Source organism: Barbus barbus (assembly GCF_936440315.1).
Source record: "Barbus barbus genome assembly, chromosome: 30".
NCBI classification, from domain to species: Eukaryota; Metazoa; Chordata; class Actinopteri; order Cypriniformes; family Cyprinidae; genus Barbus; species Barbus barbus.
The window spans coordinates 10063431-10088314 of NC_136758.1; the positions used below are offsets into that span (position 1 = coordinate 10063431).

Below are 24884 nucleotides of genomic sequence, written 5' to 3' on the forward strand. Positions count from 1 at the left end.
CAAGACAAACCTTAAAATCCACTTGAGTAGACTTGTCCTGCTTTTTCATGGCCACTGATGCAAGACCACTTCTGAGATAACTATGCACAATGGAACAAGCAAAGCACTCTGGGAAGAAACCTAAGTGTTTCTGACTGACAGCCAGTCTGGTGTGTATAATTACATAAAGGAGCATGTTTCAAACTGAGAGGGGGAAAAATTCTCTTCACGGTGTTTGATTCGACAGCTGCACTGCGACGGGGTGTGTACAGTAGTGTCATGTTAAGCGTTCTCCCCATAAACACCTCAATCTTTAATTGCCAGTTAACCTGATCATTTCTGCGCTGCTAAATTCAAGCAGGCTAATTACTAGATTTGAGTCATATGCAAGACGAGGAGGCTTTCTTGGCAGCGTTAATATCTGGTTTCAACTAACAGCTGAGGATGGAAAAAAATTAAGAAGGATCAGTTAACGCTTCTTTTCTGACAGAGACGGGCTTAGGGAACTTAAGGGGCTTACACCATTTCAGATGCATTACGACTATAGAAACTACTGCAAATGCACACAACAAAACAGGGAAGAACTGTTGTGTGAAATGTAATGTCATCACAAAGATAACTTTTCATCATAGCAGATAATAACAAGACAACACCGGCCTGGGCCTGCAATTGCACCATTACCGAAAACTACCTTGCCTGAAGTAAATTATTGATGGGCATGTATCTTATACCAATGCCATATCACAATGCCAACTAGGCGTTTGTTAAAAGACTCACACATTCTCCTCTAAAATGGAGAAAACGCAAAGCAAAAAGCCAATTTTGATTTCATACTGAGGAAATATGGGAGTGTTGGTTTTGCCAACCTCCTAAACCTCACTCAGTATTCAAGCGACATTTTCCACTGTAAAATCAGGACAAAAAAGACAACCTCAGCACCTTCATGCTTTATTACGCCACAAGAAATGGTGGTTTGGCATGTGTCTCATGAAGTCATTGTGCAACTGGTCAGAATAATTGGAAAGTTTCATAGAAACTTTCCTGAGGTCATTTCCTCTGTTACTGTGTGGAACAATGCCTGAACGGTAAAGTAGGACAGGAGATCTTTGGCTCTGGGCCTGTTTTCACTGAGGTACACACTGGTATCTGCCCAAACCCTGCTGGGTTCAGCATTACAGGCCAGAGCGGTCAACACACGATCATTATCTATATACTGGGAGCGGCATTCAGAATGTTTTTCACTCAAATCAATCTAAACAACATGAAAACAAAATTAACCTCATTTACTTTCTTAATAAATGTTCTTGCTCTTATTGTCCATGTTTCATCAGTGCATGTTATTTTACAGAAAAATAAATATAGGCTAGGCCTACGTTCTACGTTATCCGTTGGACATTCTCTCATGAACGCGCATACAACAGTTAGATAGAGATTATGGTTTATAAAGTTTTAAATATGGATATTTTCTTGCACAAATGCAGCGATTCACTTCAGAAGGCCTTTGTTAACCCCCGGAGCCATGTGGAGTAATTTTATGATGGATGGATGCATTTTTAAGTGCTTCAAAACCTCAACCCCCATTCACTGCCATTATAAAGACTGGAAGAGCCAGGTCATTTTTTTAATGTAACTCCGACTGTATTAGTTTGAAGGAAGAAAATCATATACACATAGGATGGCTTGAGGGTGAGTAAATCATGGGGTATTTTTCATTTTTGAAAAATACATTTTTTCATTTTCACTACTCCTTTAAGTTATGTTATGCACTACTGTACAAAGGATTGGAGTCAGTAAGATTTTTTTTAAAGAAACTGCTAATTTTATTCAGCAAAAATGCATTAAATTGATCAAAAATGACAGTCAAGACTTTTATATTGTTATAAAAAAATCTATTTAAAATAAATGCTGCTGTTTTTAACTTTCTATTCTATTCTACTCTATTCTATTCTGTGATGAGACACGTTAAGCCTCAGCATAATAGAATGATTTCTGAAGGATCATGTGACACTGAAGGCAGGTGTAATGATGCTGAAAATTATGATTTATTAACACAGAAAACCGTTGTTTTAAATAATAATATCCCAGTATTAGAATTTCTCTTGTATTTTTTGTTAAAATAAAAGTTGGCTCGCTGAGCACATGGGGAAAAAAAACATCTGAACGGTTGTGTATATTTTAGAGTAATTATCAAAAATATTTGACATTTAGTGCAATTCTTAAAGGACTCGGTCCATGAAATCTGGGACTCTTCATCTGAGATGAAAGGATGGAGGGAGAAAAGGGCTGTGGGGGTGGGGGGAGACAGCAACGGGACTGCTCTCCAGTAGTAATAATCAATAGCACAGCAGTGATGGAGCTCTGGCATCGACACATTACTGCCAAGAATGCTTCCCCTACTGACTTCTGTGGAGCAGCAAAGCTCCTAGTGCCTCCAAAAACATCAAGCTTCATTAACAGATTCTCATCTGCCGAATTAGACAATATCAGAAACCAAATTGGTCTCAGACTGTGAGCATGTTATTTTGGATTAGAAATTCAAGTAAATATTTGGATTGATGGTATAAATTCAGAGCAAAATGACCGTTCATGTTTATCGCAATACAAACATGACTAGAATAGGCCAAGCTCAGATGAATAGAAATGAGTAACAGGAGTATTCAGTGCTATTGTGTTCCATTCTGAGACTACGGCCAGCACAGATACAGGAATGAGGAAACACAAGAGTACTCCACACAAGAAACCAGAGAATCTTAGAGACGGTCCCTGCTACTGGTCAATAAACAAACTTACACAGAAGGTTTATTTCACTAAAGCATGAACTTGTTTTCAGATTGAAAATCAGTTTTATCTATTTCGAAAATCTGAACAAATCCTGCATTTTGCAGCATAACAGTGCAACCATTCAATAATAATTGCATATTTGCATTTTTTTTTTAATTAAAAGAAATTTACATTGAGTTTTATTTTTATTTGTTTACATTTGATTTGTGTGTTATTTTATATGAAAACTAGTAGTAGCGATAAACGTGATATTTAAAAAAAAAGAATTGATATAATTTTTATACATGTGATAATACTGAAAATAATTTGTTAGATTTGACTGCCAACTTTTTTTTATTTTATTTCTATAGGTAGTGATAATATCGGAATTGTTAATTGTCTTTGCAACTGGGAAAAAGTGAGTTTAATTTTCTAATCTTACACTGGAGAAAAGTGAGACAAACGCATAGTAACAATTGCCACAAGTAGGCTATACTGTTCCCAAATAGGGGCTGATCAATGGTCATGGTGGTTCTCTTCTTAAGGGGCAGTCGTGGCCTAATGGATAGAGAGTTGGACTTGTAACCTGAAGGTTGTGGGTTCGAGTCTCAGGTATTGGCAGGGATTGTAGGTGGGAGGGGGAGTGATAACCAACACTCTCTCCACCCTCAATACCACGACTGAGGTGACACCCTTGAGCAAGGCACCGAACCCCCAACTGCTCCCTGAGCGCCGCAGCATTGGCTGCCCACTGCTCCGGATGTATGTTCACTACTGTGTGTACACTTGGATAGGTTAAATGCAGAGCACAAATTTTGAGTATGGGTCACCATACTTGGCCATACACCACTTCCCTTTTTTCAGATGAGATCTTCTATGTTACAGTGACCCATATTGCAGTTGTGCCTGAGGGCTCTTCAATTAATATGCAATGTAGAAGCCCACAAATGATCAATATCTAATTCACCAGACCAGGTCATGCCACATGTTCACCCAGGGCTGTGGTGAACATGCTAATATACAAAGTGTCTATGTCTATTTATGCCTGTTTGTGTTATTGAAAGTGAAGGTCAATTTCACCAAAATTGTGGCTCCATTTCGGTCTCTACTCAGTGGACCAGTGTTCTATATTCACTCTAGTGTGGAGTAAACCACACGCTGACTACAGTTTTGTGCATGAACAAACACCCACGTTAGCCAGACTTAAAATAAGCCCAATCCATAGTTCCTGTCAAAACACAGCAGGCAATATTAGAATCTTGACAGTTCTTTATATTGTCAGAATGCCATGTTTTAAAAAGCTCCAAAAATACTGAGTACAGACATAAATATACTGATGCAAAAATGTTTTAAACCTAAGCAACAACTACACTGTATGAGATATATGATACACAATATGGTATCATATCGGTTATGATATTACAGATTGTTTTCGACAGATACATCGCCAGAAAGAATTTTTGCCAGAAGATCAATTTACGTCATTTCATCACAAGGTCAAAAAATGAATATTCATGGATGAATCATTCACAATAAGATGTACACTGAAAAAAGTGCACAAGGCATGTCATTACTCTAAAGAAGTTGTTATACTTGATCTAACTCAAAACATTCTGTCTAGCCATCAGTGTTATGTAAAAAGTTTGGTTGATTTAAATTAAAAGTAAGTCTTGTTAGTGTAAAGTAAATACATTTCTGTAAACTAAATTAAAAATATTGGTTCCCATTGTCACGTGACTTCTGAACTCGGCATGGAAAAACGGGAATCAAGAAAATTGGTAAGTAATTTTAAACATACGTTTGGGCGTATTATTAACATTATACATGTATGATTTCATAAAATATTATGTTGTACTGTTGTTTTACATAGTTTGAACATAGTTTAGTATTACTAGTTTGACGGCGCTAACTCGGCTAGAAGGTTTACAAGTTTCCCTCATCACGATGTTAAACCGAGTGGAAATAAAATAATAATAATACAAGTAAACTGCTTGAGGTGAGATGGCTTGATATTGAAACGTAGTATAAAGACTGTTTCGGGTATGCTGGAGTGCGATACTGTATAAAGTACATGCACGCTTCAGACGCTTTGTATGGACTTAACGTTGTTATGAAGCTTTATTATTATGATTTTTATTGATTTATTATGAAGCTCGCGTTCGCAAGGTATTCACTCTGCTTACTTGTATGGTCTCTCATTTATGATTAATGTTAACACATAACGTTAGCTTTACATGAAGGCCCAAACACATCTTTAGTGACGTGCCTAAACACTTATTTTAACGTATCGCGTCAACCATCATACCCGGTAAAGAAGTCGTCTGTTTACTTTTATGTGAGCCAGTTTTGTTATTTCTCTTTGTCTTTTTACAGTATTTTTTTTCAGAAGTCTATTTTCTGTTTCTCTCTCTTACAGATTAATGCAGAATTTTTGCGCATCACGACCTTACCTTTACCATCGAGATTTATGGCCTCTTTGGACAGACAGAGCTCTCAGCTTCTCCAGGTTATTAGGAGCAAAGGTGGAGTCCTCCGTGAAAAAACTAAGGACACTATTAAAGTTATGGATCAGGTATTGGTTGCATGCGAACAAAATTGCTTGTGGCACTCAATTTAGTAGTGTTTTGGTCTAATAAAAACAATACATCTTGAACATCTTGTAGAGTCTGGACATAGACATCAGAAGAGAGTGCCTGCTGAAGAGCCTGATCATGTACCTTGGTGAAGATGCAAGCTATCTGATCAAAGCATACCAGGTAATGTAGACAATGCAAACTACTGAAATTTTCTCCAACCATGTTTGCCTTAAAGTTATATTTCACTACCAAATCAACATTTCCCCATGTTTTACTCGCCCTCAAGACATTCTAACTGAATATGGTTATATTCTTGAAGAACAATACAGGCAAAGTTATAATCCTACGTATCATTTTACTTCCAAGCGGTAGAATGGGAGTGAATTGTTGACTTTTTGAAGCTTCAAATAGTGCATCCATCGATCAAAGAACTGCTCGATACGGCTCTGTGGTCTTAAAGGTCTTCTCAAGCCTTGAGGGTGAGTAAAACGTGGGGAAATTTTGATTTGGTAGTGACATATCGCTTTAAATTAGTTCAAGTAATTGTGTTATCATTTACACATCAGCCTGTGTGACTTTCTTCCACAGAACACAAAATAATATATTATATATATATATATAATAATATATTATAATATATATTTCAAAGCCAAAGAGAGTGTAAAAGTACATCTTCACCCAAAAATTGTCATCACTTACTCTACTCTTGTAATAAACCGTACAATTTTTTTTTTTACGCTGAACACAAATGAAGATATTTTAATGAAAGTTTGCAACAGACGTTTGGGCTCTACATTGACCTCCATAGTAGGACAGTTAACTAAATTTTGTAATCAATTTTCAGATGAAGGGGTGTGTTTTTTTTTTGTTTTCTTCCACAGTCCCTCAATTACTCTCTGTTCTTGTATGTTTTTAGGCTGACCAGAGGGAGGATGCGGAGAGAGAATTTGAAAAGACCACCATGGCTTTTTTTGTGATCCGTGAAAGTGATGCTCTTAGTCATGCACATTTCCATTGTTATTGACTGTGGAAGTACTAAATGAGTAGCCCTCTGTTGCATGTGCCTGTGCCATGATGTTTGGACTCATTTATGCACTGAACCTAAAATATCCTGAAGGACTCAAATATACCTTTGAGGCCTTTCAAAAAATAATCATGGACATAGAGAGTAAGCAGATGAGCCGAAGGGTGCAGAACCTCTCTTCAAACCTGCAGGAGTAAATTTGTTTCCTTTGACCCAGCTACAATGTTCTGCTGATGGTAAATTTCTTTGAAGATGTTGGACTGTATAAAGCCTTTTATACAAAGTTAACTGTACTACTGTTTACTAAACCTGATTTGTTTTATCTTGGTTAAGTTGTTTTATCATCTAGGGTTAGTTAAATAGTTTACCCAAAAATGAAAATTCTTATGTGGTTTACTCATCCTTAAGCTATTAAAGTATTTAACTTTAAATTTGGTTCAGAGACATCTTATGACAATTATGAGAGAAGTTTCATTTTTGGGTAAACTATTTCATGAAGGTGAAAAGACGATTTTTTTTTTCTTTCTACCATTGGCTAATTTGGTAGGCGTTTTATTAAAAGTGTTTGGTTTTACACTGCCCATTTTAAACCAGTTTTTGGGCCAAACTTGTTTTAACTTCAGAAGAATTCTAAAGGTTTGATTGTGTAGTCAGTTCTGATTGACTGTTCATGGAAAGATTGCATTTTCTCTTCGAAATCATAACTGATTCTTATGGTGAATTTACATTGTATCCAGTGTGTCCAGGGCTCGCAAAATCGCTAGCCCGAATTCCCGGGGCTATTGTGTTTTCCAGTCGGGCTACCAAAATGTATCACTGCCCTGCCCGACAGGCTACCTTAAATACAGGGCTCCCACGCAATGTTCCCTCTAAGCTGAGTGCACGCGCAACCGCACTCTTCTTCCACCTCGGCCGCGTCTTAAATCGTCTCGGTAACCACCGCTAACACGTTACGTGATCCCGACAGCCTTACAGACACAGCGTGTTTATGCGCTCTGTCTGCACCGCCTTGCTCGCTCCCGCGGTTACGCGCGCAAACTGCACACTGCTGCTCAGCACCTACCTATAGCTACTATTAAGCTAGGCTACATGTTTCTGAAACCCCCATCACCCGGCCAAACGCCAGGTAAAAAAGAGAAGGCAAGGAAGAGAAAATCACCAGAGGAATTGAGGGAAAGCGAAAGGGAATATGAAAAGAAAAGGCAGAGAAATTTTCAGCCCCAGTGGCGAGACCGCTGGAATTGGCTGGAGTACGATCAAGAAAAAAAAGAGGTTTACTGTGACCTCTGCAGATCAATGCCCACATATGCAGACAAGTAAGTTAGAGAAAAGTTAACGTGTATGAAACCTATGGTATGAACATAATATAATGAATTGCTGTGTGACTACGGAGAATGAATCCTATGCAATAGGTTTATTTGCACTTGTTTCATGTTTTTGCACAGTTTTGCTGCACTTTGCACTAAACCTACCTTAAAAAAAAAAAAGTTATTCATGTTGTTCAAGCAAACTGTTCTTTTTCGTGATTATTGGGATCAATACCCGACGCGTTGACCTGGGGCAGTGGTTTTGATAGTTGGGCCAGTGAACTTCAAAAGACACTGGCCCTCAAATTTCCCTTATTGTCTACCCCTGTTTGGTTAGATGTAAAGTAAAATAATTAAGTTAATACAAAGAGAGAACATTAAGACAAAGTATAATTTGAGATTTCATTAAACTTTATTTGATTCAAAGATACTTTTTGCTTTGGCTAAGCAATGGATAGTTAATTCTTTTCAAAGTAAAAATTTAAATTTGATAAAAAGTAAAGTAATTAGATGTAACCAGTTGACGCAACATTTTTACTTTGATCCAATGAAACACTTTTTTCAGTGTATAACAATCATCTACAAAAACAGAATTTATTTCATTTTTTTATTTTTCAAAACACTAATAATCTGATCACGTAAATGTAATATTTAGAAAATTGCAATATCTTTAATATCCATATTTTCATTCAGTATATGCCAACTTGAAGCATTAAAAATAACTCATTTTTAGTTTGCAGTGTTTCATTTTTATTTGAACACTGCCCAATAACCAGTATTTTGTGTATCCCTTTGAAGGACATTTCGATGGAATTCTGTTGTTCTTCGTGTTTAGAACTGAACCTTTGGTTCTTTTTCCCCCAACACACAATATGGCTGTTCCAGTCACATTGTTTCTGATGTAGGATGTGCAATTTGAGTCCCTATTCAGCCTTCTATTGGAAGAATGTGGGGGAGTCATAAAAGCTGGAAACCACATAAAGACCAAGACATCAACTAGTGTCCAAACAGAGGAGCATTAATATCAGCAGCTAACAAGTGAGCAAACTGTACACAAAGAGTCCAGGTGAGCACTGCTGCCATGTGACACATCAGTCAGAAGTCATATAGCCACTTCCTGTTATCCTGAAATCTCACAGTCTTTGTGATACCTCCACAAAGCACTGTAAGATCACAAAGAACAGCAAAGCATAACGCATACTGTATTCAGGTAGGTAACTTTTTAAACCCAAGAAAACAGAACTTCAGAATGGAAAACCTCATTTCTACAGGCTCTGGTGTGGACACAAGCTTTCACTTCCTATTGACTCTGAGGGCAACAGCAGGGACAGAAGGGAGAGAGAGGGGCATTCCAGACTCCCTGGCAACTCTAATTGACCTAGAGTGCCACACTACCTCCCTCTTGCCCCCAATTCTCCATTAAATAAAAGCAGCCTAGTGGAACCTCCCCCCACTTCTGTCCCATTCCAGAGAGGTAGAGTGACCACCACAGCAGCTGGATCAAATCTGAGTAGATGTTCAGATGCTGGGATCTCTGTCTCCAAGCAGCCTAGACTAACAATACACCCCAGCGGAGGAGAAAGAGACTTATTGGCTTGCCCAAAAGGATCTTGGTTACAGGGGATTCAATCATTACCTTTTAAAGACAGCTTGATCTTTGACCAGAGGCCTACGGAGGCGATGTTTGCTACATGTGTCACATTTGGAAGCAACAGATGTCCATCAAAGACACATGGAAGGCTAGAACTGCTCCATATGGCAGCTAATAAATAGAGAAACCTTCAGTCTGGAGTTATCTGGAGCAAAAACAAGGAACAACAATACAGACACAGAAACAAAAATCTGCCCTAAAACAATACAGGCTCAGCCATGACCTCATATACGCAAAAAAAAGCATCATATAAAATGAGCACTATGTCCATAAACAACTACAGGATGATGATGCATAAAGTATAACGCCAACAAAAAAGTAGGGTGCAAAACTTAGGGTTGTTGTCTTGTAATAATGATTAACTTTGTTTACTGTTGATGAGGAATATCCAGAAGAAAATACTACTTATTTAGCTAGTTTGTCAAACACCTACATTTCCCATAATTCTCTGAGGTGGCACATGAATGATAACATACACAGATTAAGTGTCAATTACACACCTAACATCATGTCCTAATATATATCTTCCATGTTAATCAGGGGTTTGCCCTGCCATGACTGCGACAACACTCTAGTTGCACTAGGAAAACCATTAATAGCATGCTGTGTAGCGAAGCATCATGGAGGTGATGAAATTCAAAGTACAATGTGTACACTTAATTGTTAAGCATTGCAAGTTAAGAAACTGCAAACAGAAGGTATATATTTTGACTGGCGGTAAACTGCAATTGCATCATTCCCCATTTTTGCATTGAATGTGGACAAACAAACTGCTTGTTGCCAGAATCTTGTTGCATCATACCTGGTCAGAACACAGTGTAATATGTCTCCTTTGCTCTTAATTTTGTTGCATTAGCACTAAAAATGCAAGTGAAAAAGAAAATAACTCATCATAATTACAACTTCCAGGAAATTCCACAAACAAGCTGTGCCTGTGCCAAAGTCTGCTGTAGCAAATTTTCCTCTCTACTAGCTTGGAAATCTTTGGGCAAGTAAATGAACAAGTCACTTTTTGTGTACTTTGTATCTTGTAACTGTTCAGTGCTGGCAGAGATGAGAAAGAGAGGCAGAGAATATGGGATGGAGAGGTTATGAGAATAAAAGAAGCTTTAAAGCCGTCCAGGAGGCTTTGTTTTTGGGTTTCCCACAGCAGCCGGTCTCTGGAGGGGGTTTCCTGTGTTCATCGACAAACACACATGCCTTATAAAGGTAATGAACAAGAGAGAGTATGTTCATGTGTGTCAGAGAAATACTGAAGTGAAGCATATCATGCAGAAATTAAACAGTGAGAGGCAAAGATGCCTCTAGGGCTGCACATGCATATGGCAAAAGGGAAACTGTACACCTCTGGGAATGGCCATGTCATCTCTACTGTACGCAAGCAAACAGTAGAACAAAGAGCTAGCAGGCTAACTCAAAGAGACACCTCCCTTCTTTCAGAGCCATGGTGAAACCTCTAAAAACCCACAAGTGTGTTGAACGCCAATTCAACACACAGCTATCCTCATTTACAGGGCTTGCGTGAGGGTTATTCACAAATTCTACAAATGAGTCTTAACCACATCCTTTAAGACAGCTATGGCAGCGAACTGAATCAAACCGTGAAGATTGTACATGTAGCAATAGTGAAGAGGGGGTTTTGCTTTTACAATATTGCATATGGACCTGAGGAATGCAACCACTTACAGACCAGTGGGGAACTATCAAACTAAAAAGATAGGCTGGCTAAAAAGAGCAGGTCAAGGGGGCAGCCCTCAAACCTAATTCAGAAACTAAAACAGTTGGCACGTCACTGTCTAAGACAAAATTTCAGCCAGAACTGTGAGAAATATTTTCAAATGAACCAATTAGATTCAAATTCTAAAACAAACCAGCTTTGGATGGATGTTCTAACATGATGTTATGCGTTGTTGCGGTCCACTGCGGTTCATTAGGCAAGGGCCCTGGGCAGATCAGGGGCCCGGCAAGGCCACAGATCATGTTCCAGCTCTGAGAAGAGTCGCCTTACAGAAGCTCATGCTCACAACGACTTGCTCTCCAGACAATAGGCAGGGAGGAACCAGCATACTACCCCTCCCCCAGAGGTCCATTGTTTCCACTGTCTGTAGCCCTGATCTCTGTGGTGGGATGCTTTCGGGTTAGCAAACACCAATTCATTTTAGAGACAATCTAATTGGGGAGAGCAGAAAGTGTGACACTGGGACTGTGAACCACAACCTACAGTCCGAACGGATTATTATACATTCTCAATTCCTTGATAAAACTAGGGCAAATCTGGTCAGTGTAGATTAAATCACCCAGTGTTAGGGTTTAGGCTTAAACCTAAATCTAGGCTAAGCTGAGAGAATGTATTCATATTGGCATTTGGCACTGGAGATCTGGAATCTCTTTCATAACCAAAAGCGAGACAGACATTCGCCTCGTGTGCAAATATTTACAGAGTTCAGATCACAAGCCATTAGAAAGTCATTCCAGTGCCTATTATTGATCTGTGGGTGTTCAGACTTAAGAGGATGTTGTTTTTGATCTACCCAGGCTGCAATAGTCCATGTGCCAGAAACAGAGTGATCACATGTCCAAAGATAACCAATTAAGGTCATCTTTAGTCACTCCCACAATCTTGACAAATCTGGTTTAAACACAATGCCTGGGTATGTTAGGTAGTTGCCAGGGTCTTGCTAATCTACTGCTAAGATGTTCTGACACAACTTTTCCACAAAAATGGTACTTGTGCCAGTTCCTGGTTGGGGTGATTTGGAAGTGAACCTGCATTTCCACTGACTTGAGAAGCAACAAATGCTTTGTACTTCATGTGACTACATAAACAGTCTAGAAGGTTTTTCGATTTTAAATATTCTTGCTGGTATTCATATTTGAAACTTTCCACTCTCTATTCTCCAATGCAATTGGTTCCTGGTTCTGACATGGCTCAGTTTTCATTTAATGGAAGTCTAAGAGATTTGGTTGCAAATCGTATTGTTCATCAGGCAAATAAAAATGTAAGTCTTAAGGCTAAGCAAAGTAAGCACACCTCTCCTTAATAAGCCTAATGATTTCAGCTGTCATTCATGTTTCTATCATAAACAGGGTGGAACAAAAATGCACCAAAGTTTAATACTTACGGCTTACGGGTGATGAAATAGTACAAGCAGTAGAAAAAGGGCAAGACTTGCCTTAGCAAACACCCCTAATTAATCACTAAAATCGTATGCATCTTCCTTTATCACACTCACTTCCTGTGCTGCTGCCGCATGAACATGCTCAGACAATGTGTTGTTTTACCCTTCATGTCAACAACCATTTCCCAGTTTATAGATCTTTTTAGAAATGTATAACATTGTTCGACTTGTTCACATGAGCATAAAAGACCAGTCTACAGCTGCCCGCTTATCTCACTGGCCTTCTGGGCCATTTCTGTACACAGTGGCTGAAACCACTGTTGACATTCAGACACAATGTAGTTTATAGCTGAGAGAGAAAACACTTTGCAAAAAGAGAGAATGTCAGTTCATCTCAGATTTCGGTGTTGATCGCGAATAGAATGCTCCTGTTATTTCTGCAAATCAATCCAAATTGATGGAATGAGGAAGACAACAAATTGATTAGTTCTATTCATGAATGGTATATTGTCACTAATATTGATTGTGATTATGCAACAATATAGATATTTACCATTGACTATTGGTAGTCAATAGTGTGGTTGGTGTTAGTATTAGGGATGCACAATATGAAAAATTTTAACCGATACGATAACCGATAATTAAGTCCTTCTCATGGTCGATGCCGATAATTTCATATTTTTATATTATAATTTTCATATAATCTGCAGTTTGTGCACCCAGGAAAATACAAAATCTAAGATTTGCTGATTAAACTGATATTTTAGCTCTGGCCTAACTATAGGAAACATCAGTCCTGACTCTTCAAATGTTTTTTTTTATTTTTGTGTAAGGCACCACAATACTTTGTAACAGAAATGGTTTGACAGAATTATGACAGAACTATGGTTTATCTGCAATTAACAACTCATTAACAACAAATTTATATTCAAATATTTCATGCATAAAGAAATGCATCTATTCAACATTTTTAGTGCATGAGGATGAGAAAGTTATATAGTCTTTAAGCAGTGTTGGGAGTAAGGCGTTACAAAAGTAATGCATTACAGTAACGTATTACTTTTTGCTGTAACGCAGTAGTGTAAGGCATTACTAATCAATTTTCAGTAATATTTTACTCGGTACATGTTCAGTAACGCTTGCATTACAACACACTTTTAGCCCCCAATTATTATTATTATTATTTTAAATTTAATTTAAAGTCGGGCTCCTACTTTTTTATGTCCCTAGGGCCGGGCTTCGGGCCAATATTCACGTCACAGTTCAGACGCGGCCGGGCCTCGGGCCTGTTTTAGGCTTCTCCTAATCTTTATATTTTAGACATCCATCAATTATTGATGAAAAAAAATTGCCACGCTGGTGGAAACAACATGAGTCCGTGCTGCCGTGACTGTCAAGAGCGACTCGACGGTGTTTAGTGTCCCGAGGCAGCAGCGAGCCGTCAGCACAGCTGAAGAGTTCTGCTTCAAATACACACAATAAAGCAAAAGCCCCAGCAAAAGTAATTACCATGAATGTGTCCGGGGGAAATAGTAAGGATTCGCCATCTCCTCGTTAGACGCGCCTTTAGAGAGAAGTGAATCTTCACGGATAACGATTGTATTAAATAGTTTTTGTTTTCATTTTTATTTATTTTGTTAAGTAGCAATTTAAAGCTTTCTTTAGATATATTTATCATGCCTGTGAGGCATGTATTTCGGTTCATTTTTGTGAATGAATGACAGTCGCGCATCACAGATCAGATTTCATTTATCACCTGAGGAGAGTAAGTCGAGCTGACTGACAAGAGTGAGGTGAAAAAGACAAGACGATGGCAGAAGAGTTTCAAAACGAAATGTAAAAGCGCCTGTTTTAAAAATATTTTTGGATTTTGAAAAGCCTGTTGACCAGCCATTTATCTAAGGTGATATTGGAAGTCTATTTATTTATTTTTTAAACATTCGTTTCTCATTTAGCCTACTTGGTTCCACAGTATTTGCTGATTTTTATTTAATTTAAACTGTGATATTTTCCCCATTATTTTACATCAAGGTGTATGCAGTCCGTGCCTCAAAACTTTCCATCTCACTAATAAATGAATTGAATTCAAGCAATTGATGCCGAAATAAGTTAATTTAAAAGTGAAAATAAAATACGCACGGTGCTTTTACAAGCTATTTAAGCAAAGGAAAGTGAGAAAACTCAAGTGAACTAAAAAAAAAAACAACTGCTTGACGACGAATTGCCACTAATTTAAAAGTGAAAATAAAACGCGCACAGAGCTTACAAGCTATTTAAAACCGAAGGAAAACGAGGAAAAGAGAGAAAACTCAAACGACGTCCATATAAAGAAGATGAATCTCAGATAAATCAGACTGATTGATTGATTTACCAGCAAGCATACTTTATCGGATTTAATTTATTTATCGGAGCAATAAAAATTACGTCATTTTCTCTCATATCGGTCGATAATTTATCGGTTCGATAAATATCGTGCATCCCTAGTTAGTATCTAGTGTTCGTATCTCTCTCACTGATGGTTTTTGAAAATGATTTTAACAATGGTGTCACAGGTCACATTTAAAAAATGTAGCAGAAGTCAATCCCAACAATGTAAACTGGTGCAGCAGAAGTATTTGTGAAATGTTTTTGGAAGTAGGCTAACCTTTACTTTTCAATTCCACTTGAAAAAATTACACACCTTATGTTGGTGTGCTACAAAATGTTTTTGATTATCAGCCAGCTTCAATGATGTGTCAAATAAGGCAACACATTTTCATAGCAGACCCAAAAGTGATGCTATGTTGCATCTGAATGCAAATTTATTGATAAAAAAGATACATGCATATTACTTGTGCACATACTGCTAGGAGCACAGCAAGTCTCAACCTGAACTGATGCCAAATTTATTGCACTGTTGTTTACATGTTACTATGTTTGTAACTTGATATATTGGTTCAGTCATTGTCATTTAAAAGTTAAATTCATTCTATAGTATAATATAATAAATTAATTGTCCTCTTGTTAAAGGAACTTTAAAGAAAATTCCTTATCAAGCCATGTAGTCACCACGTAATATTTCTGGGTAATAAATTAGTAAATTACAGATTTGTAGATGGTAAACTTCAGCTAACTGTAACATTGAGTCACCTGATTCAGTGCTGACACCTCATTTTTTATCAGTGTGTTATATACTTGGGGCCCAGGTTGTCTGTGAGGGATCACTATAGCTTAGAAGGACATAAGTGAGAAGATACATAACAGAGTTAATGACCCAACTCCTAAATCATTAGAAGAAAACAAATAGGCCTAATTTGAAGCAAGAGAACTTAATGCATGACAAAAGCATTTCCTCTGGCTATTAGCCTAATGTGTTTAGGACTGCATTTCAGGGGGTCCTGAGGGTTACAGTTCTCACATTACAGTGACCCTTCCCCCATCTAGACCCCCTTATGTGGGTCTCAGGAGGAGCGATTAACACGGGATAAAACAACACATCTGGTTCGGTTCAGCAGAGCGCTGACCCACATCAGATGCTCAAATGTTGCCTTTCTGAAGTCCATTTCCGGGGTCACATAGGATAGTTTCTCTTGGGCTGAGACTGAGCACTTAGTGTGTGTCTTGGACAAGCTACATGAGGAGACTGCTGGCCAGTTTCAAACAAACCACAAACAACTCAAAGTGTGTATTCAGTGCAAAGAATATTAACGAAGAAGCTGAGTTTTACCAGGCTGACTCAAGATATCTGACTGAGAGACCCTGTTCTAGATAAAGTGCTTGGTTAAAATGCTTTTTATGCCAAGGTGAGGGCACTTCTGTATGAACACAAACTTCTCAGTTACTTATTACTGAGCCCATTGGGTGACCTAAAAAAAAAACCACTAAGTTGAGCTCCACCCAAGCCAAATATGTGGTTAAGGGGGCCTTCCATCACTGGAGGAGTGTGCACTGTGGATGATTACAACATTCTGACACTGCCAAAATCTTGCACAATACATAATAACACTAATCAGTAAGAGGCTATTTTAATATCTCGGCTACCTACTGCAGTGTGTTCATTTAAAACTGTACAAAGAAAAGACCTGTTGGATGGCAAAAGTAGGGCAGGGCAAAAATACAAGACTATAACCATCACAGATACTCCTCCCTCATATTCCCCCATTATTTACAGTGTCCTAACCATGACAAATAATCCTATCATTTAAAATGATAAAGTGATAAGCAAGAAAACAGTACCCATGTATCTTAACAATAAACAACAAACATGAATCCCACTTGGTTAGGATCTAATGCTAAACTTTTACACCCCAGCATTGAATATTTGGTTACATCCTTGAAAGTGTTGGGAAAAAAGAACAATCTACAGAAATAAAATGAGTGAACCAAAGATTTATTTACATTTTATTTCGTAAACAAGTGTGAGCAGAAAACCAAGACAATTCCCAGCAACTGACACACAATCAGTCTTCTTTTTCTAAGTTGGGATGGAAAGCAGTGAGGTCTGAGCAGGAATGCTTCTGAGACGCTCTGCCAAGAGAAAAGGGGGTCAGATGTGGCAAACACTTACTCAGATGGTGGGACGCTGCCCAGAACCAACCAAACCAATCAAAAGATTTCAACTCCCAAAACCAACAACATGAGAACAGTTTTCTGTGAGACCAGAAATTATGAGTCAATGCTACATTTTCTCTAATATGGTGTTGAGAAAGACCTTGTCCTTTCATGTCTGCCTGTTTTCTTCACAATAATTACTATGATTATGACTACAGTCTCTCGTAAAAACTTTCAACCTCTTATAGACCACCTTCAACTGAGGTCTTGCAAACCATTCTCACTCCTATATTATCCCAACTAACATCCATATAAAATACTTTCTAAAAATGTGTTCACAAAACACACTGGTGTGATATATACAAAGATTTTAAAATCTGATATTTAAATATTGTTAATACTAATAATTCAATAATTGTGTTCATGTTATGGTCAGTAAATGGCCAATATTAAAATTATTCACTATTTTGTCTAAATAAATAAACATAATTGAATTACAATACTACTCAAATAAACAGTTTTAATGTCATTAGTGAATTTAGGCATCATAAGATTATAATGCACACAGTAAGAAACTGGATATTGATTATAAAATGTACTAAACAGAACATTTCAAATGTTACTAAATTGTCATTTATAAAAATTATAATGTTTTTAAGTTTAGCTTTGGGATGATGTTACGTAAAAAAAAAAAAAAAAAAAAAAAATTTCAAATGTAAATTTCAAATATTGGCTGATATATATTTGGGCGATATCTATTGATACATTTTTTTTTTTAATTATAACTGATATCATCACGCATCCCTAGAATGTCTGATGGATGAGTGAGGAGGGTCAACTAGGCCAACAACCAACTGACCAGTAATGGAGGTAAGCTAGTAGATTTTTCTTTGCTTTTAAATGTTTTTAGTTCAAATATCAATAGGAAACATCTCTGATTGGTGGCTGGCAGATATGATGCTAAACCAGCTAAATTATACCCAGTGACCCACAAACTAGCTGATTTAGATTATACATATATTTACACATCCCTTACTGGCTGCCTTCACATAATAATTAGGATCAGAATTTTAAACAGGCTTGACGTAACGGAATCTCTTCTATGCAGATAAAAATAAGGCGCCCCGCTACCCACAATTTCAGCCACATCTGCAGACAGGTTTAATCCCCATTACACCGGAATCACCACCTTATATCTGCAGAGACCAGCTGCTGTCTGGCATTTAATACAATCACACACATACACAATACTGTAGTGATCAGGAAGTACTTCTCCCGTTGCAACAGGACATGGAGGAAGAGATCTCACCTGGTAGTAGTTTTTGATGTGTCGGATGACAGTGTTGAGGTTCTGTATTCTCAGGTTGACATCATTGTTGACTTGTTTGTTGACTCGCTGATTCATGGGGCTTGGGTCTCTGTGGACCAAAAGCAACAAGAGTACATTTGAAAATCTCACATAAGCAATTTTTTAATGGCTGGGCAGGATCTTTGACTATCATTCAACAACCTAGTTAATTAGTGAGGTCGACTAGTTTACTTTTTAACTGTTTGGTGAACCCAATTACACATGATTTCTTCAAGATCAGTTGACTAGTCATTCAAATAACCCACCCTGAGACTGCGCTACAAATAGGCCTAATCATTATCAATCACTTTCATAAACTGAGCTGTATTTTATTAATTTTTACTTTCATTTTTCAAGTAATAAATATCTTGGTTCATATTTTTAATTTGGTTAACAATACAAAGCGTTGTGTATTGCAGTTTCGTGACTTTCTCTTTTATTCTATTCTTTATCGATATATCATGAATTACTCCACCTGGCAACATTTGGAATCTCTCATGTCTCTTTCCAAATGAAACATATCTCTCTCACTATTTTCACAGGTAAATATTCATTCTAATTCATATTTAGTTGAATGTTTCCAAAACAAACAAAAAGCATTCTGAATGATCTGTCATTTTAATACTGAAAACTTGATTTATAAGATACATAGCCATAGTTGTGCACATCAATATTTGCATCAATATATCGTTGCATTATACTTTGGTACATTGCATTACTTTATTTTGCATAAAGATTTTTTTTTCTTGCATTACAAATAAATCCTTGTTCTGAATAAACTATATCCTTTACATCAACAAAAAATTCCAAGTTATTCTTATATAACAAGTAATTAGGTTTTCATATCACTGGACTGGATCACTGGATGTAAAGGTTGAAGCCAGTAAGCGGCTCCTGGTTTGGCAGAGACAGTTCTGAGGTCCTACATAGACTCTGTTTGTGCGATCCTCATTTACATTTGTTTTGTGAGAATGGCATGCAAATTCTGCCAGCTTGGCCCACAAATTCCCGCTTGCAAGTGAAAGAACCTTAAAAGATCAGGGTCAGTTTTCTTTTTTCCTCTGCTGTCTGGCTCAACTGTTTTCTATTGCCTGAAGCCAAGAGCACTACATTGAGTTTCACTTTTTGTGGCATTTTATGAGCATGGATATTGCAACTGACAGCGTGGTTGGAAAAACAATGATTCTTTAGTAAAAGTCAAGGGAAGACTGATAGGGTGCATGCAGAGGACATCTGCCAGATGGGACGCGTTAGCATAACAGCAATGGTGTTACCGCTTACCTGGTGAACGAATACACTGTCAAGGCTATCGGTTTGCTACAGGCATACGGGTGTAGGCACATTAAAAATTGATGTGGGTGAGGAGAAAGGAGCCCTCATGTGTACGTTGCCCTCAACATTCCACATCTCCACTCATTTGTAATGGTTCCGTGGAAATACACTGGACACCTGAGTATGTGAGTCTTCATACTAACGATGTACAAGATTTATTATTATTTTATTATCTTTTAAGCTCACATATATGCTAGGTAATTTTTAGGTTGCAAAACTATAATCAGCTAGGTAATTAGTAAATAAATAATTAGTCTGGTTTTGTGTTCACTTGACCCTGATCAGATGTTTCTTTATATTATTTCCTTAGACCCATCTTACTAATATTTCTTAGGATGAACTTATAGAAAAACTGGGCTAGTGTTAATTTATATAGTATTATAGATTTTACTTCATATTTTCAACTTTAAGTTTTTGTTTCTTTGTTTTACTATTAGTCATTTTAATACTTAATTATTTTTTTAATAAACATTTTATTTCCGCTAGCTGCCAAGGCATGTTTTTTCCTCATCCTTACATCGACATGAAATGGAAATAGTGATTATCTTTTCTTCTCCATTACCATGCATATGCAAGTGAAACATTCTCAAAATGAGAAAAATTGCTAACTGTTGCAATCTCATATAAATAAATGGAAGTGAGGAGTTATTGCCCAGTCCTTGCATCAATAGACATACCATAAAAAGACACTGTTGTGAGGGGACATTAATGTTTACATTAAAAAATGTGCATGATAAATAATTTATAATGAACACTACAATATTGCATTAAAATCATAAGCTTTGATTTAATGCTGACTTACTGAATCAATTCAGAAAAAAATATGTCACGTTAGGAAAGCAGAACGGGTTCCAAATGCCATTTCATGATGACTTTAAGGGAACAAGAGGAATACAACTGATGCAGTCAGTGACATGACACACAGAGAACATGACACCAGGGTACAATAATCTATTGAGGACAGCGACAAGAGTGTCTGAGCACAGCTAATACAGTACATGTGTCATCCTCCCATCAGACATACCCCCCACCCCCATTTATAGAGGAAATATTTCCTTTGTCTGAAGAGGTCTAGTGTTTAAGCCCCTGATTAAGGCAGAGAGGGCGGCAAAGCTTCTCGAGTAAAAGTAGGTTAAAGGACAATGCTGATGCAGTGGCTTCAAGAAGTCGAAAACAGTGTTTTATAAAGCTCAATCGGATGCATAAACTCTAGGTGTCAAAATGTGTAATGAGCTGCTTTGCATGATGCAAATACTCTCAAAAGAAGAGATTTCCTTGTTCATTAGTAAGACTCACACGCGACAGTGCTGCTGCCTAGTCACCTGTTAGCTGAGGTTATAGCTTGAGCTAACCGAAACTTCCGTGGCCTAACATTTAGTCAGACGCGGCTGAAATTTATACTGCATGCTTGCAAACTGATGTTACACATGACCTTAAAACTCTTGGCAAAGTACAGCCCCAAATCAGCCGGAGACCCTTTATTAACACACTAATTATGGAAGAGGAACAAAACTGATGGAGCGTGAAGATTCGGATTGAGTGTCTGCACAGTTGGATGGCAGGCAGGATAGGATGTGGTTACTAATGAAAAAAAGATAAGCCCATAACAGCTGCTACATTATAGCATGTAGGCACAGGCACACACACAAATAACACACACAGTTCTGTGTCTGTCACTCACATGTGTGTCATTATCTTATGGAGGAAGACACCATCCACTAAATCCATGAACATGGAGAGCTTGTCTTCTGAACTGGACCCAAGGGGTCCAAAAGTCTTGACCTGTAAAAAAAAAAATAAAGAAATCAAATAAAGTAGGTAGTCATATCATGACAGGATGCACGCACAGCTGCACAAGCATCCTTTCTGTTTCAGAACTGAACTGCAGAGTGCACAAACTTTTACATTTTTCCTCTTAAGACCCAAGAAGAAAGTTTTAGGAAAAAAATCTTTTTTTCATGTCTTTAAATTGTTTAGAGCATTTAGAATAATGTAAAAAAAAAAAAAAAAAAAAAAAGGTATTTCATTCATAAAGTTATGCTAACATCGGGACTCAATTTCTTTGAAAAACTAAAAAGACATGAATGAACATGGATGGGCAAAAACAATTGATTTTTAAAATCACCAATACATTTTTAATTTAAGATTTTTGTTTTTAACCAAACTTTGTGTAAAGATGATTCTCAACTATGTTATAACAGAATGATTCGATATACCTTTTTTCTTTATGCAAAATGTGTGTAAAATGGCCATAAACGGGTTCTCTCATCATATACAATGTATCTATAAATTAAATCTAATTTGCATACTAATGTGTTTTGGGGCAACATGTAGAAAAAAAGTCTAATAATGGGAGTAATAATTGACCAGATTTTCATAATAATATATAATATTTCATAGAATATTGAAACATTATTTCTTTCCCTATTCATTTGTTATGTCTCCCAAAATGCGTAATAAACATGTTTTTAGTCCCGGTGTAGACCAAGGAGAGGGGGTGGTCGTGGTGAAACATCCAATCATTTGATATCTCTGAAAAGCCCTGAATGTGCTCTATACAGGACATCCAGACTTAAAACTGTGGCATGTATAGTCTCAGAGAAATTCACTAAAATATAATGTCCTCATATGAGGCCACAGGGTCTTAAGAGGTTAAACAGAAATACTTGTAAGATCGTTTTTATTAAATACTAAGTAAATATTGTTTGTCAAACAGTCTGTGTTCAACTCTAACTGTCCTCCAATTACTGTGTGTGTGTTTATGTTTCTTTCGCTGTTATAGAGCAGGGGTGTCCAAACTCAGTCCTTGAGGGCCGGTGTCCTGCCGGAGTTTAGCTCCAACCCTAATTAAACACACATGAAGCAGCTAATCAGCTCTTACTAGGCATACTAGAATCTTCCTTGCAGGTGTGTTGAAGCTAAACTCTGCAGGACACCGGCCCTCCAGGACCGAGTTTGGACAGCCCTGTTATAGAGTATCATGGAACAGCACACGTCAACATGGGAGTGTTGATGATTGTCTAATGTGGGTTAAGATGGTGACGTATGAGTAGGAAACACAGTGGTCAAAGAAAGCACAGCCATACAGGACACAGAGGTCAAGGTAAGGGGGTCAGAGGAAGTTCCGCAGGTTTCGCCAAACCCTGTCAAGTGTCATTAAAGTCTTTGTGTAGAATGAAGTAGTATGCATGCACACAAAAAAGTACTAATGTACCTAGTGGGATTTATTTAAAAAAATAAATAATAATAATAATAATAATAATAAATCATTTGTTATATCAAATTAAAAAACAAAATAAATCTATAGTAAGTACAACTATTAATTTCAAAACGTACCTTACATAAGTAGAGAAAAAATATAGAATAAAATATGAACAAAATAAAATGAACAAACAAACAAATACAACTTTTAGCACTTTGTTATATGTATTAAAATATAGATTAAAAAAATAACAAAATGTTGCAATAAAGTTTAAGCATCATTTTAATACGCTCATAAACTAAATGAAAAGCATGTTAGTCTCTTTCCAGTAGGTTTGAGACAAACATAAAGCATCCAGCCCACATTAGTGTTGCTCAGGTTTGCACTGGCCGTTGCTAAACAAACTACAAAACGCAAATACAAACTCCGCGCACACAGCAGGTGCCATCATGTCTGTGACTTACCCAAACCACAAGCGGCGAATCCATGAAGTTAGACATGAGTTCAGACACTGTAATATCCATTTTGGGGGGGAAACAACACAAAAACACCCACGAAAGAGTAACAAATTGTTTGCAACTGAAGGTGCGTCTAAAGAAATAAATAAAAAGTAATAAGTGCGTCGGATTCCTCTAAGGCTTTATGTCCTCCACATTACTGTTCGCAGCAGAACAATGCAGGGGACGCCAATCAAATCCATTCTGGAAATAAAAAGACATCCTTTCAGATAAAAGTTTTAAAACTTTTAAATTACTTGCAATCCCAATAGAGAAAGGTTACGGCTTCATAAAAAATAAAACGCTGCGGACTTGCCCGATTAAAGTTCAACTTCTCTCCATTTACTCTCAACGATTGCTGGAGTTACTTTGTCGCCGCGCATTCAACCTGCACGCGCACGAACAGCACAGGAGAGCGACGTGCTCAACAACCAATCAGCTGCGCGGATCCACAGGCGGGTGCTAGTAAACCGACCAATAGCAGGCTTGTGAGTACTGAGTTTCATTCAAAATGACGTAACCAACAGACCAAACTGTTGTCGGGACAACTACTCCTCAACGGTGCGACTCGACGGCACCCTCAGCAGGTAAAACGTATGTTTTTTTTATTTTGAAAATGTACACTTTGTTTCGCACACTTCCGTGCATTTATGAATCTTCTACCTTTAAAATGATCCACTTTGGACGCTCGAAGCACTGATTTATAAAGGTCATGAATCAGGAGCGTCATGTTCCCCTCAGGTTTTTAGTCAAAAAAAGTTTAAATGCAACTTAAAAAAAAACTATAATACTTTTTGTCGTTGGTTCATCGATTACTGTAGATTTAATAATCGTTTTTGAATCCAAAATATGTAATTTACGTTTAATTCGTGCACAACATAATCTGTATTTACTAATTTTCAGAGATGGGCACAAATACATCAAAAGGTATTTAAAATAAAAATACAAAATACTGTGTGAGAAAATGTATTTAAATACAAATACCACGACAATATATAAATGATATGGAGAAAGTTCAATCGATTTACACTTTATATCATCGCCAACATATTGTCATATCGCTATAGCAAGCATTAATACTTAAAGTTTAATGAACACATTTGACTAACTAGTTGATAAAACCAAAATCTCACCAAAAAAAAAAAATACTACTATAATTTTTTACCCAAGTTTCTGAGTTGTGCAGGCCATAAACTTTTTCCCCACAAAAGCAAGATCACCTTGTTCTAATGTTAAAGTCATGCACATAGTAATTCAATAGCCATTTCAAGCATTTTGTATGTTTTATACACCGCAAAACAGCACGTATTTGACTGAAAATCCAGAATCGTCAACAAGCTAACTATAAAGATATCACTGTGACTGTTTGTATAGTTGTCAACAAATGGGATGCTACATTTTATTCAAAATGAAATATATTTGGCTTCAATAAGATTTTCCCAGAAAACCTGGCATCCTCCACGATTCCTATTCAGTCCAACAGCAAAGCACTTGAATGCGACAAGCTTGTAACCAGGACTTCTGAAACTGGATGTAGGAAATTTTGATAGCACGAAGGC

General features: G+C 37.3%; 1 protein-coding gene across 3 annotated transcripts in view; it reads right to left on the reverse strand.

The window, feature by feature from the left end:
- The window catches only part of LOC306850555 (protein Daple-like), a 62377-nt gene that overhangs the window by 35118 nt on the left and 2375 nt on the right, over window positions 1-24884 (reverse strand). For 2 of the 3 annotated variants that reach the window (XM_079386237.1, XM_079386239.1), the window contains exons 1-3: window positions 23293-23732; window positions 21308-21408; window positions 18256-18364 (exon numbers count right to left, since the gene is read on the reverse strand). In XM_079386237.1, coding sequence (XP_079242363.1) covers window positions 18256-18364; window positions 21308-21408; window positions 23293-23352 — 270 coding nt within the window. In that variant the 5' untranslated portion in view covers window positions 23353-23732. Of the gene's footprint in view, window positions 1-18255; window positions 18365-21307; window positions 21409-23292; window positions 23733-24884 lie in introns of those variants that run through there. The other variant, XM_079386238.1, reaches the window with a different exon arrangement.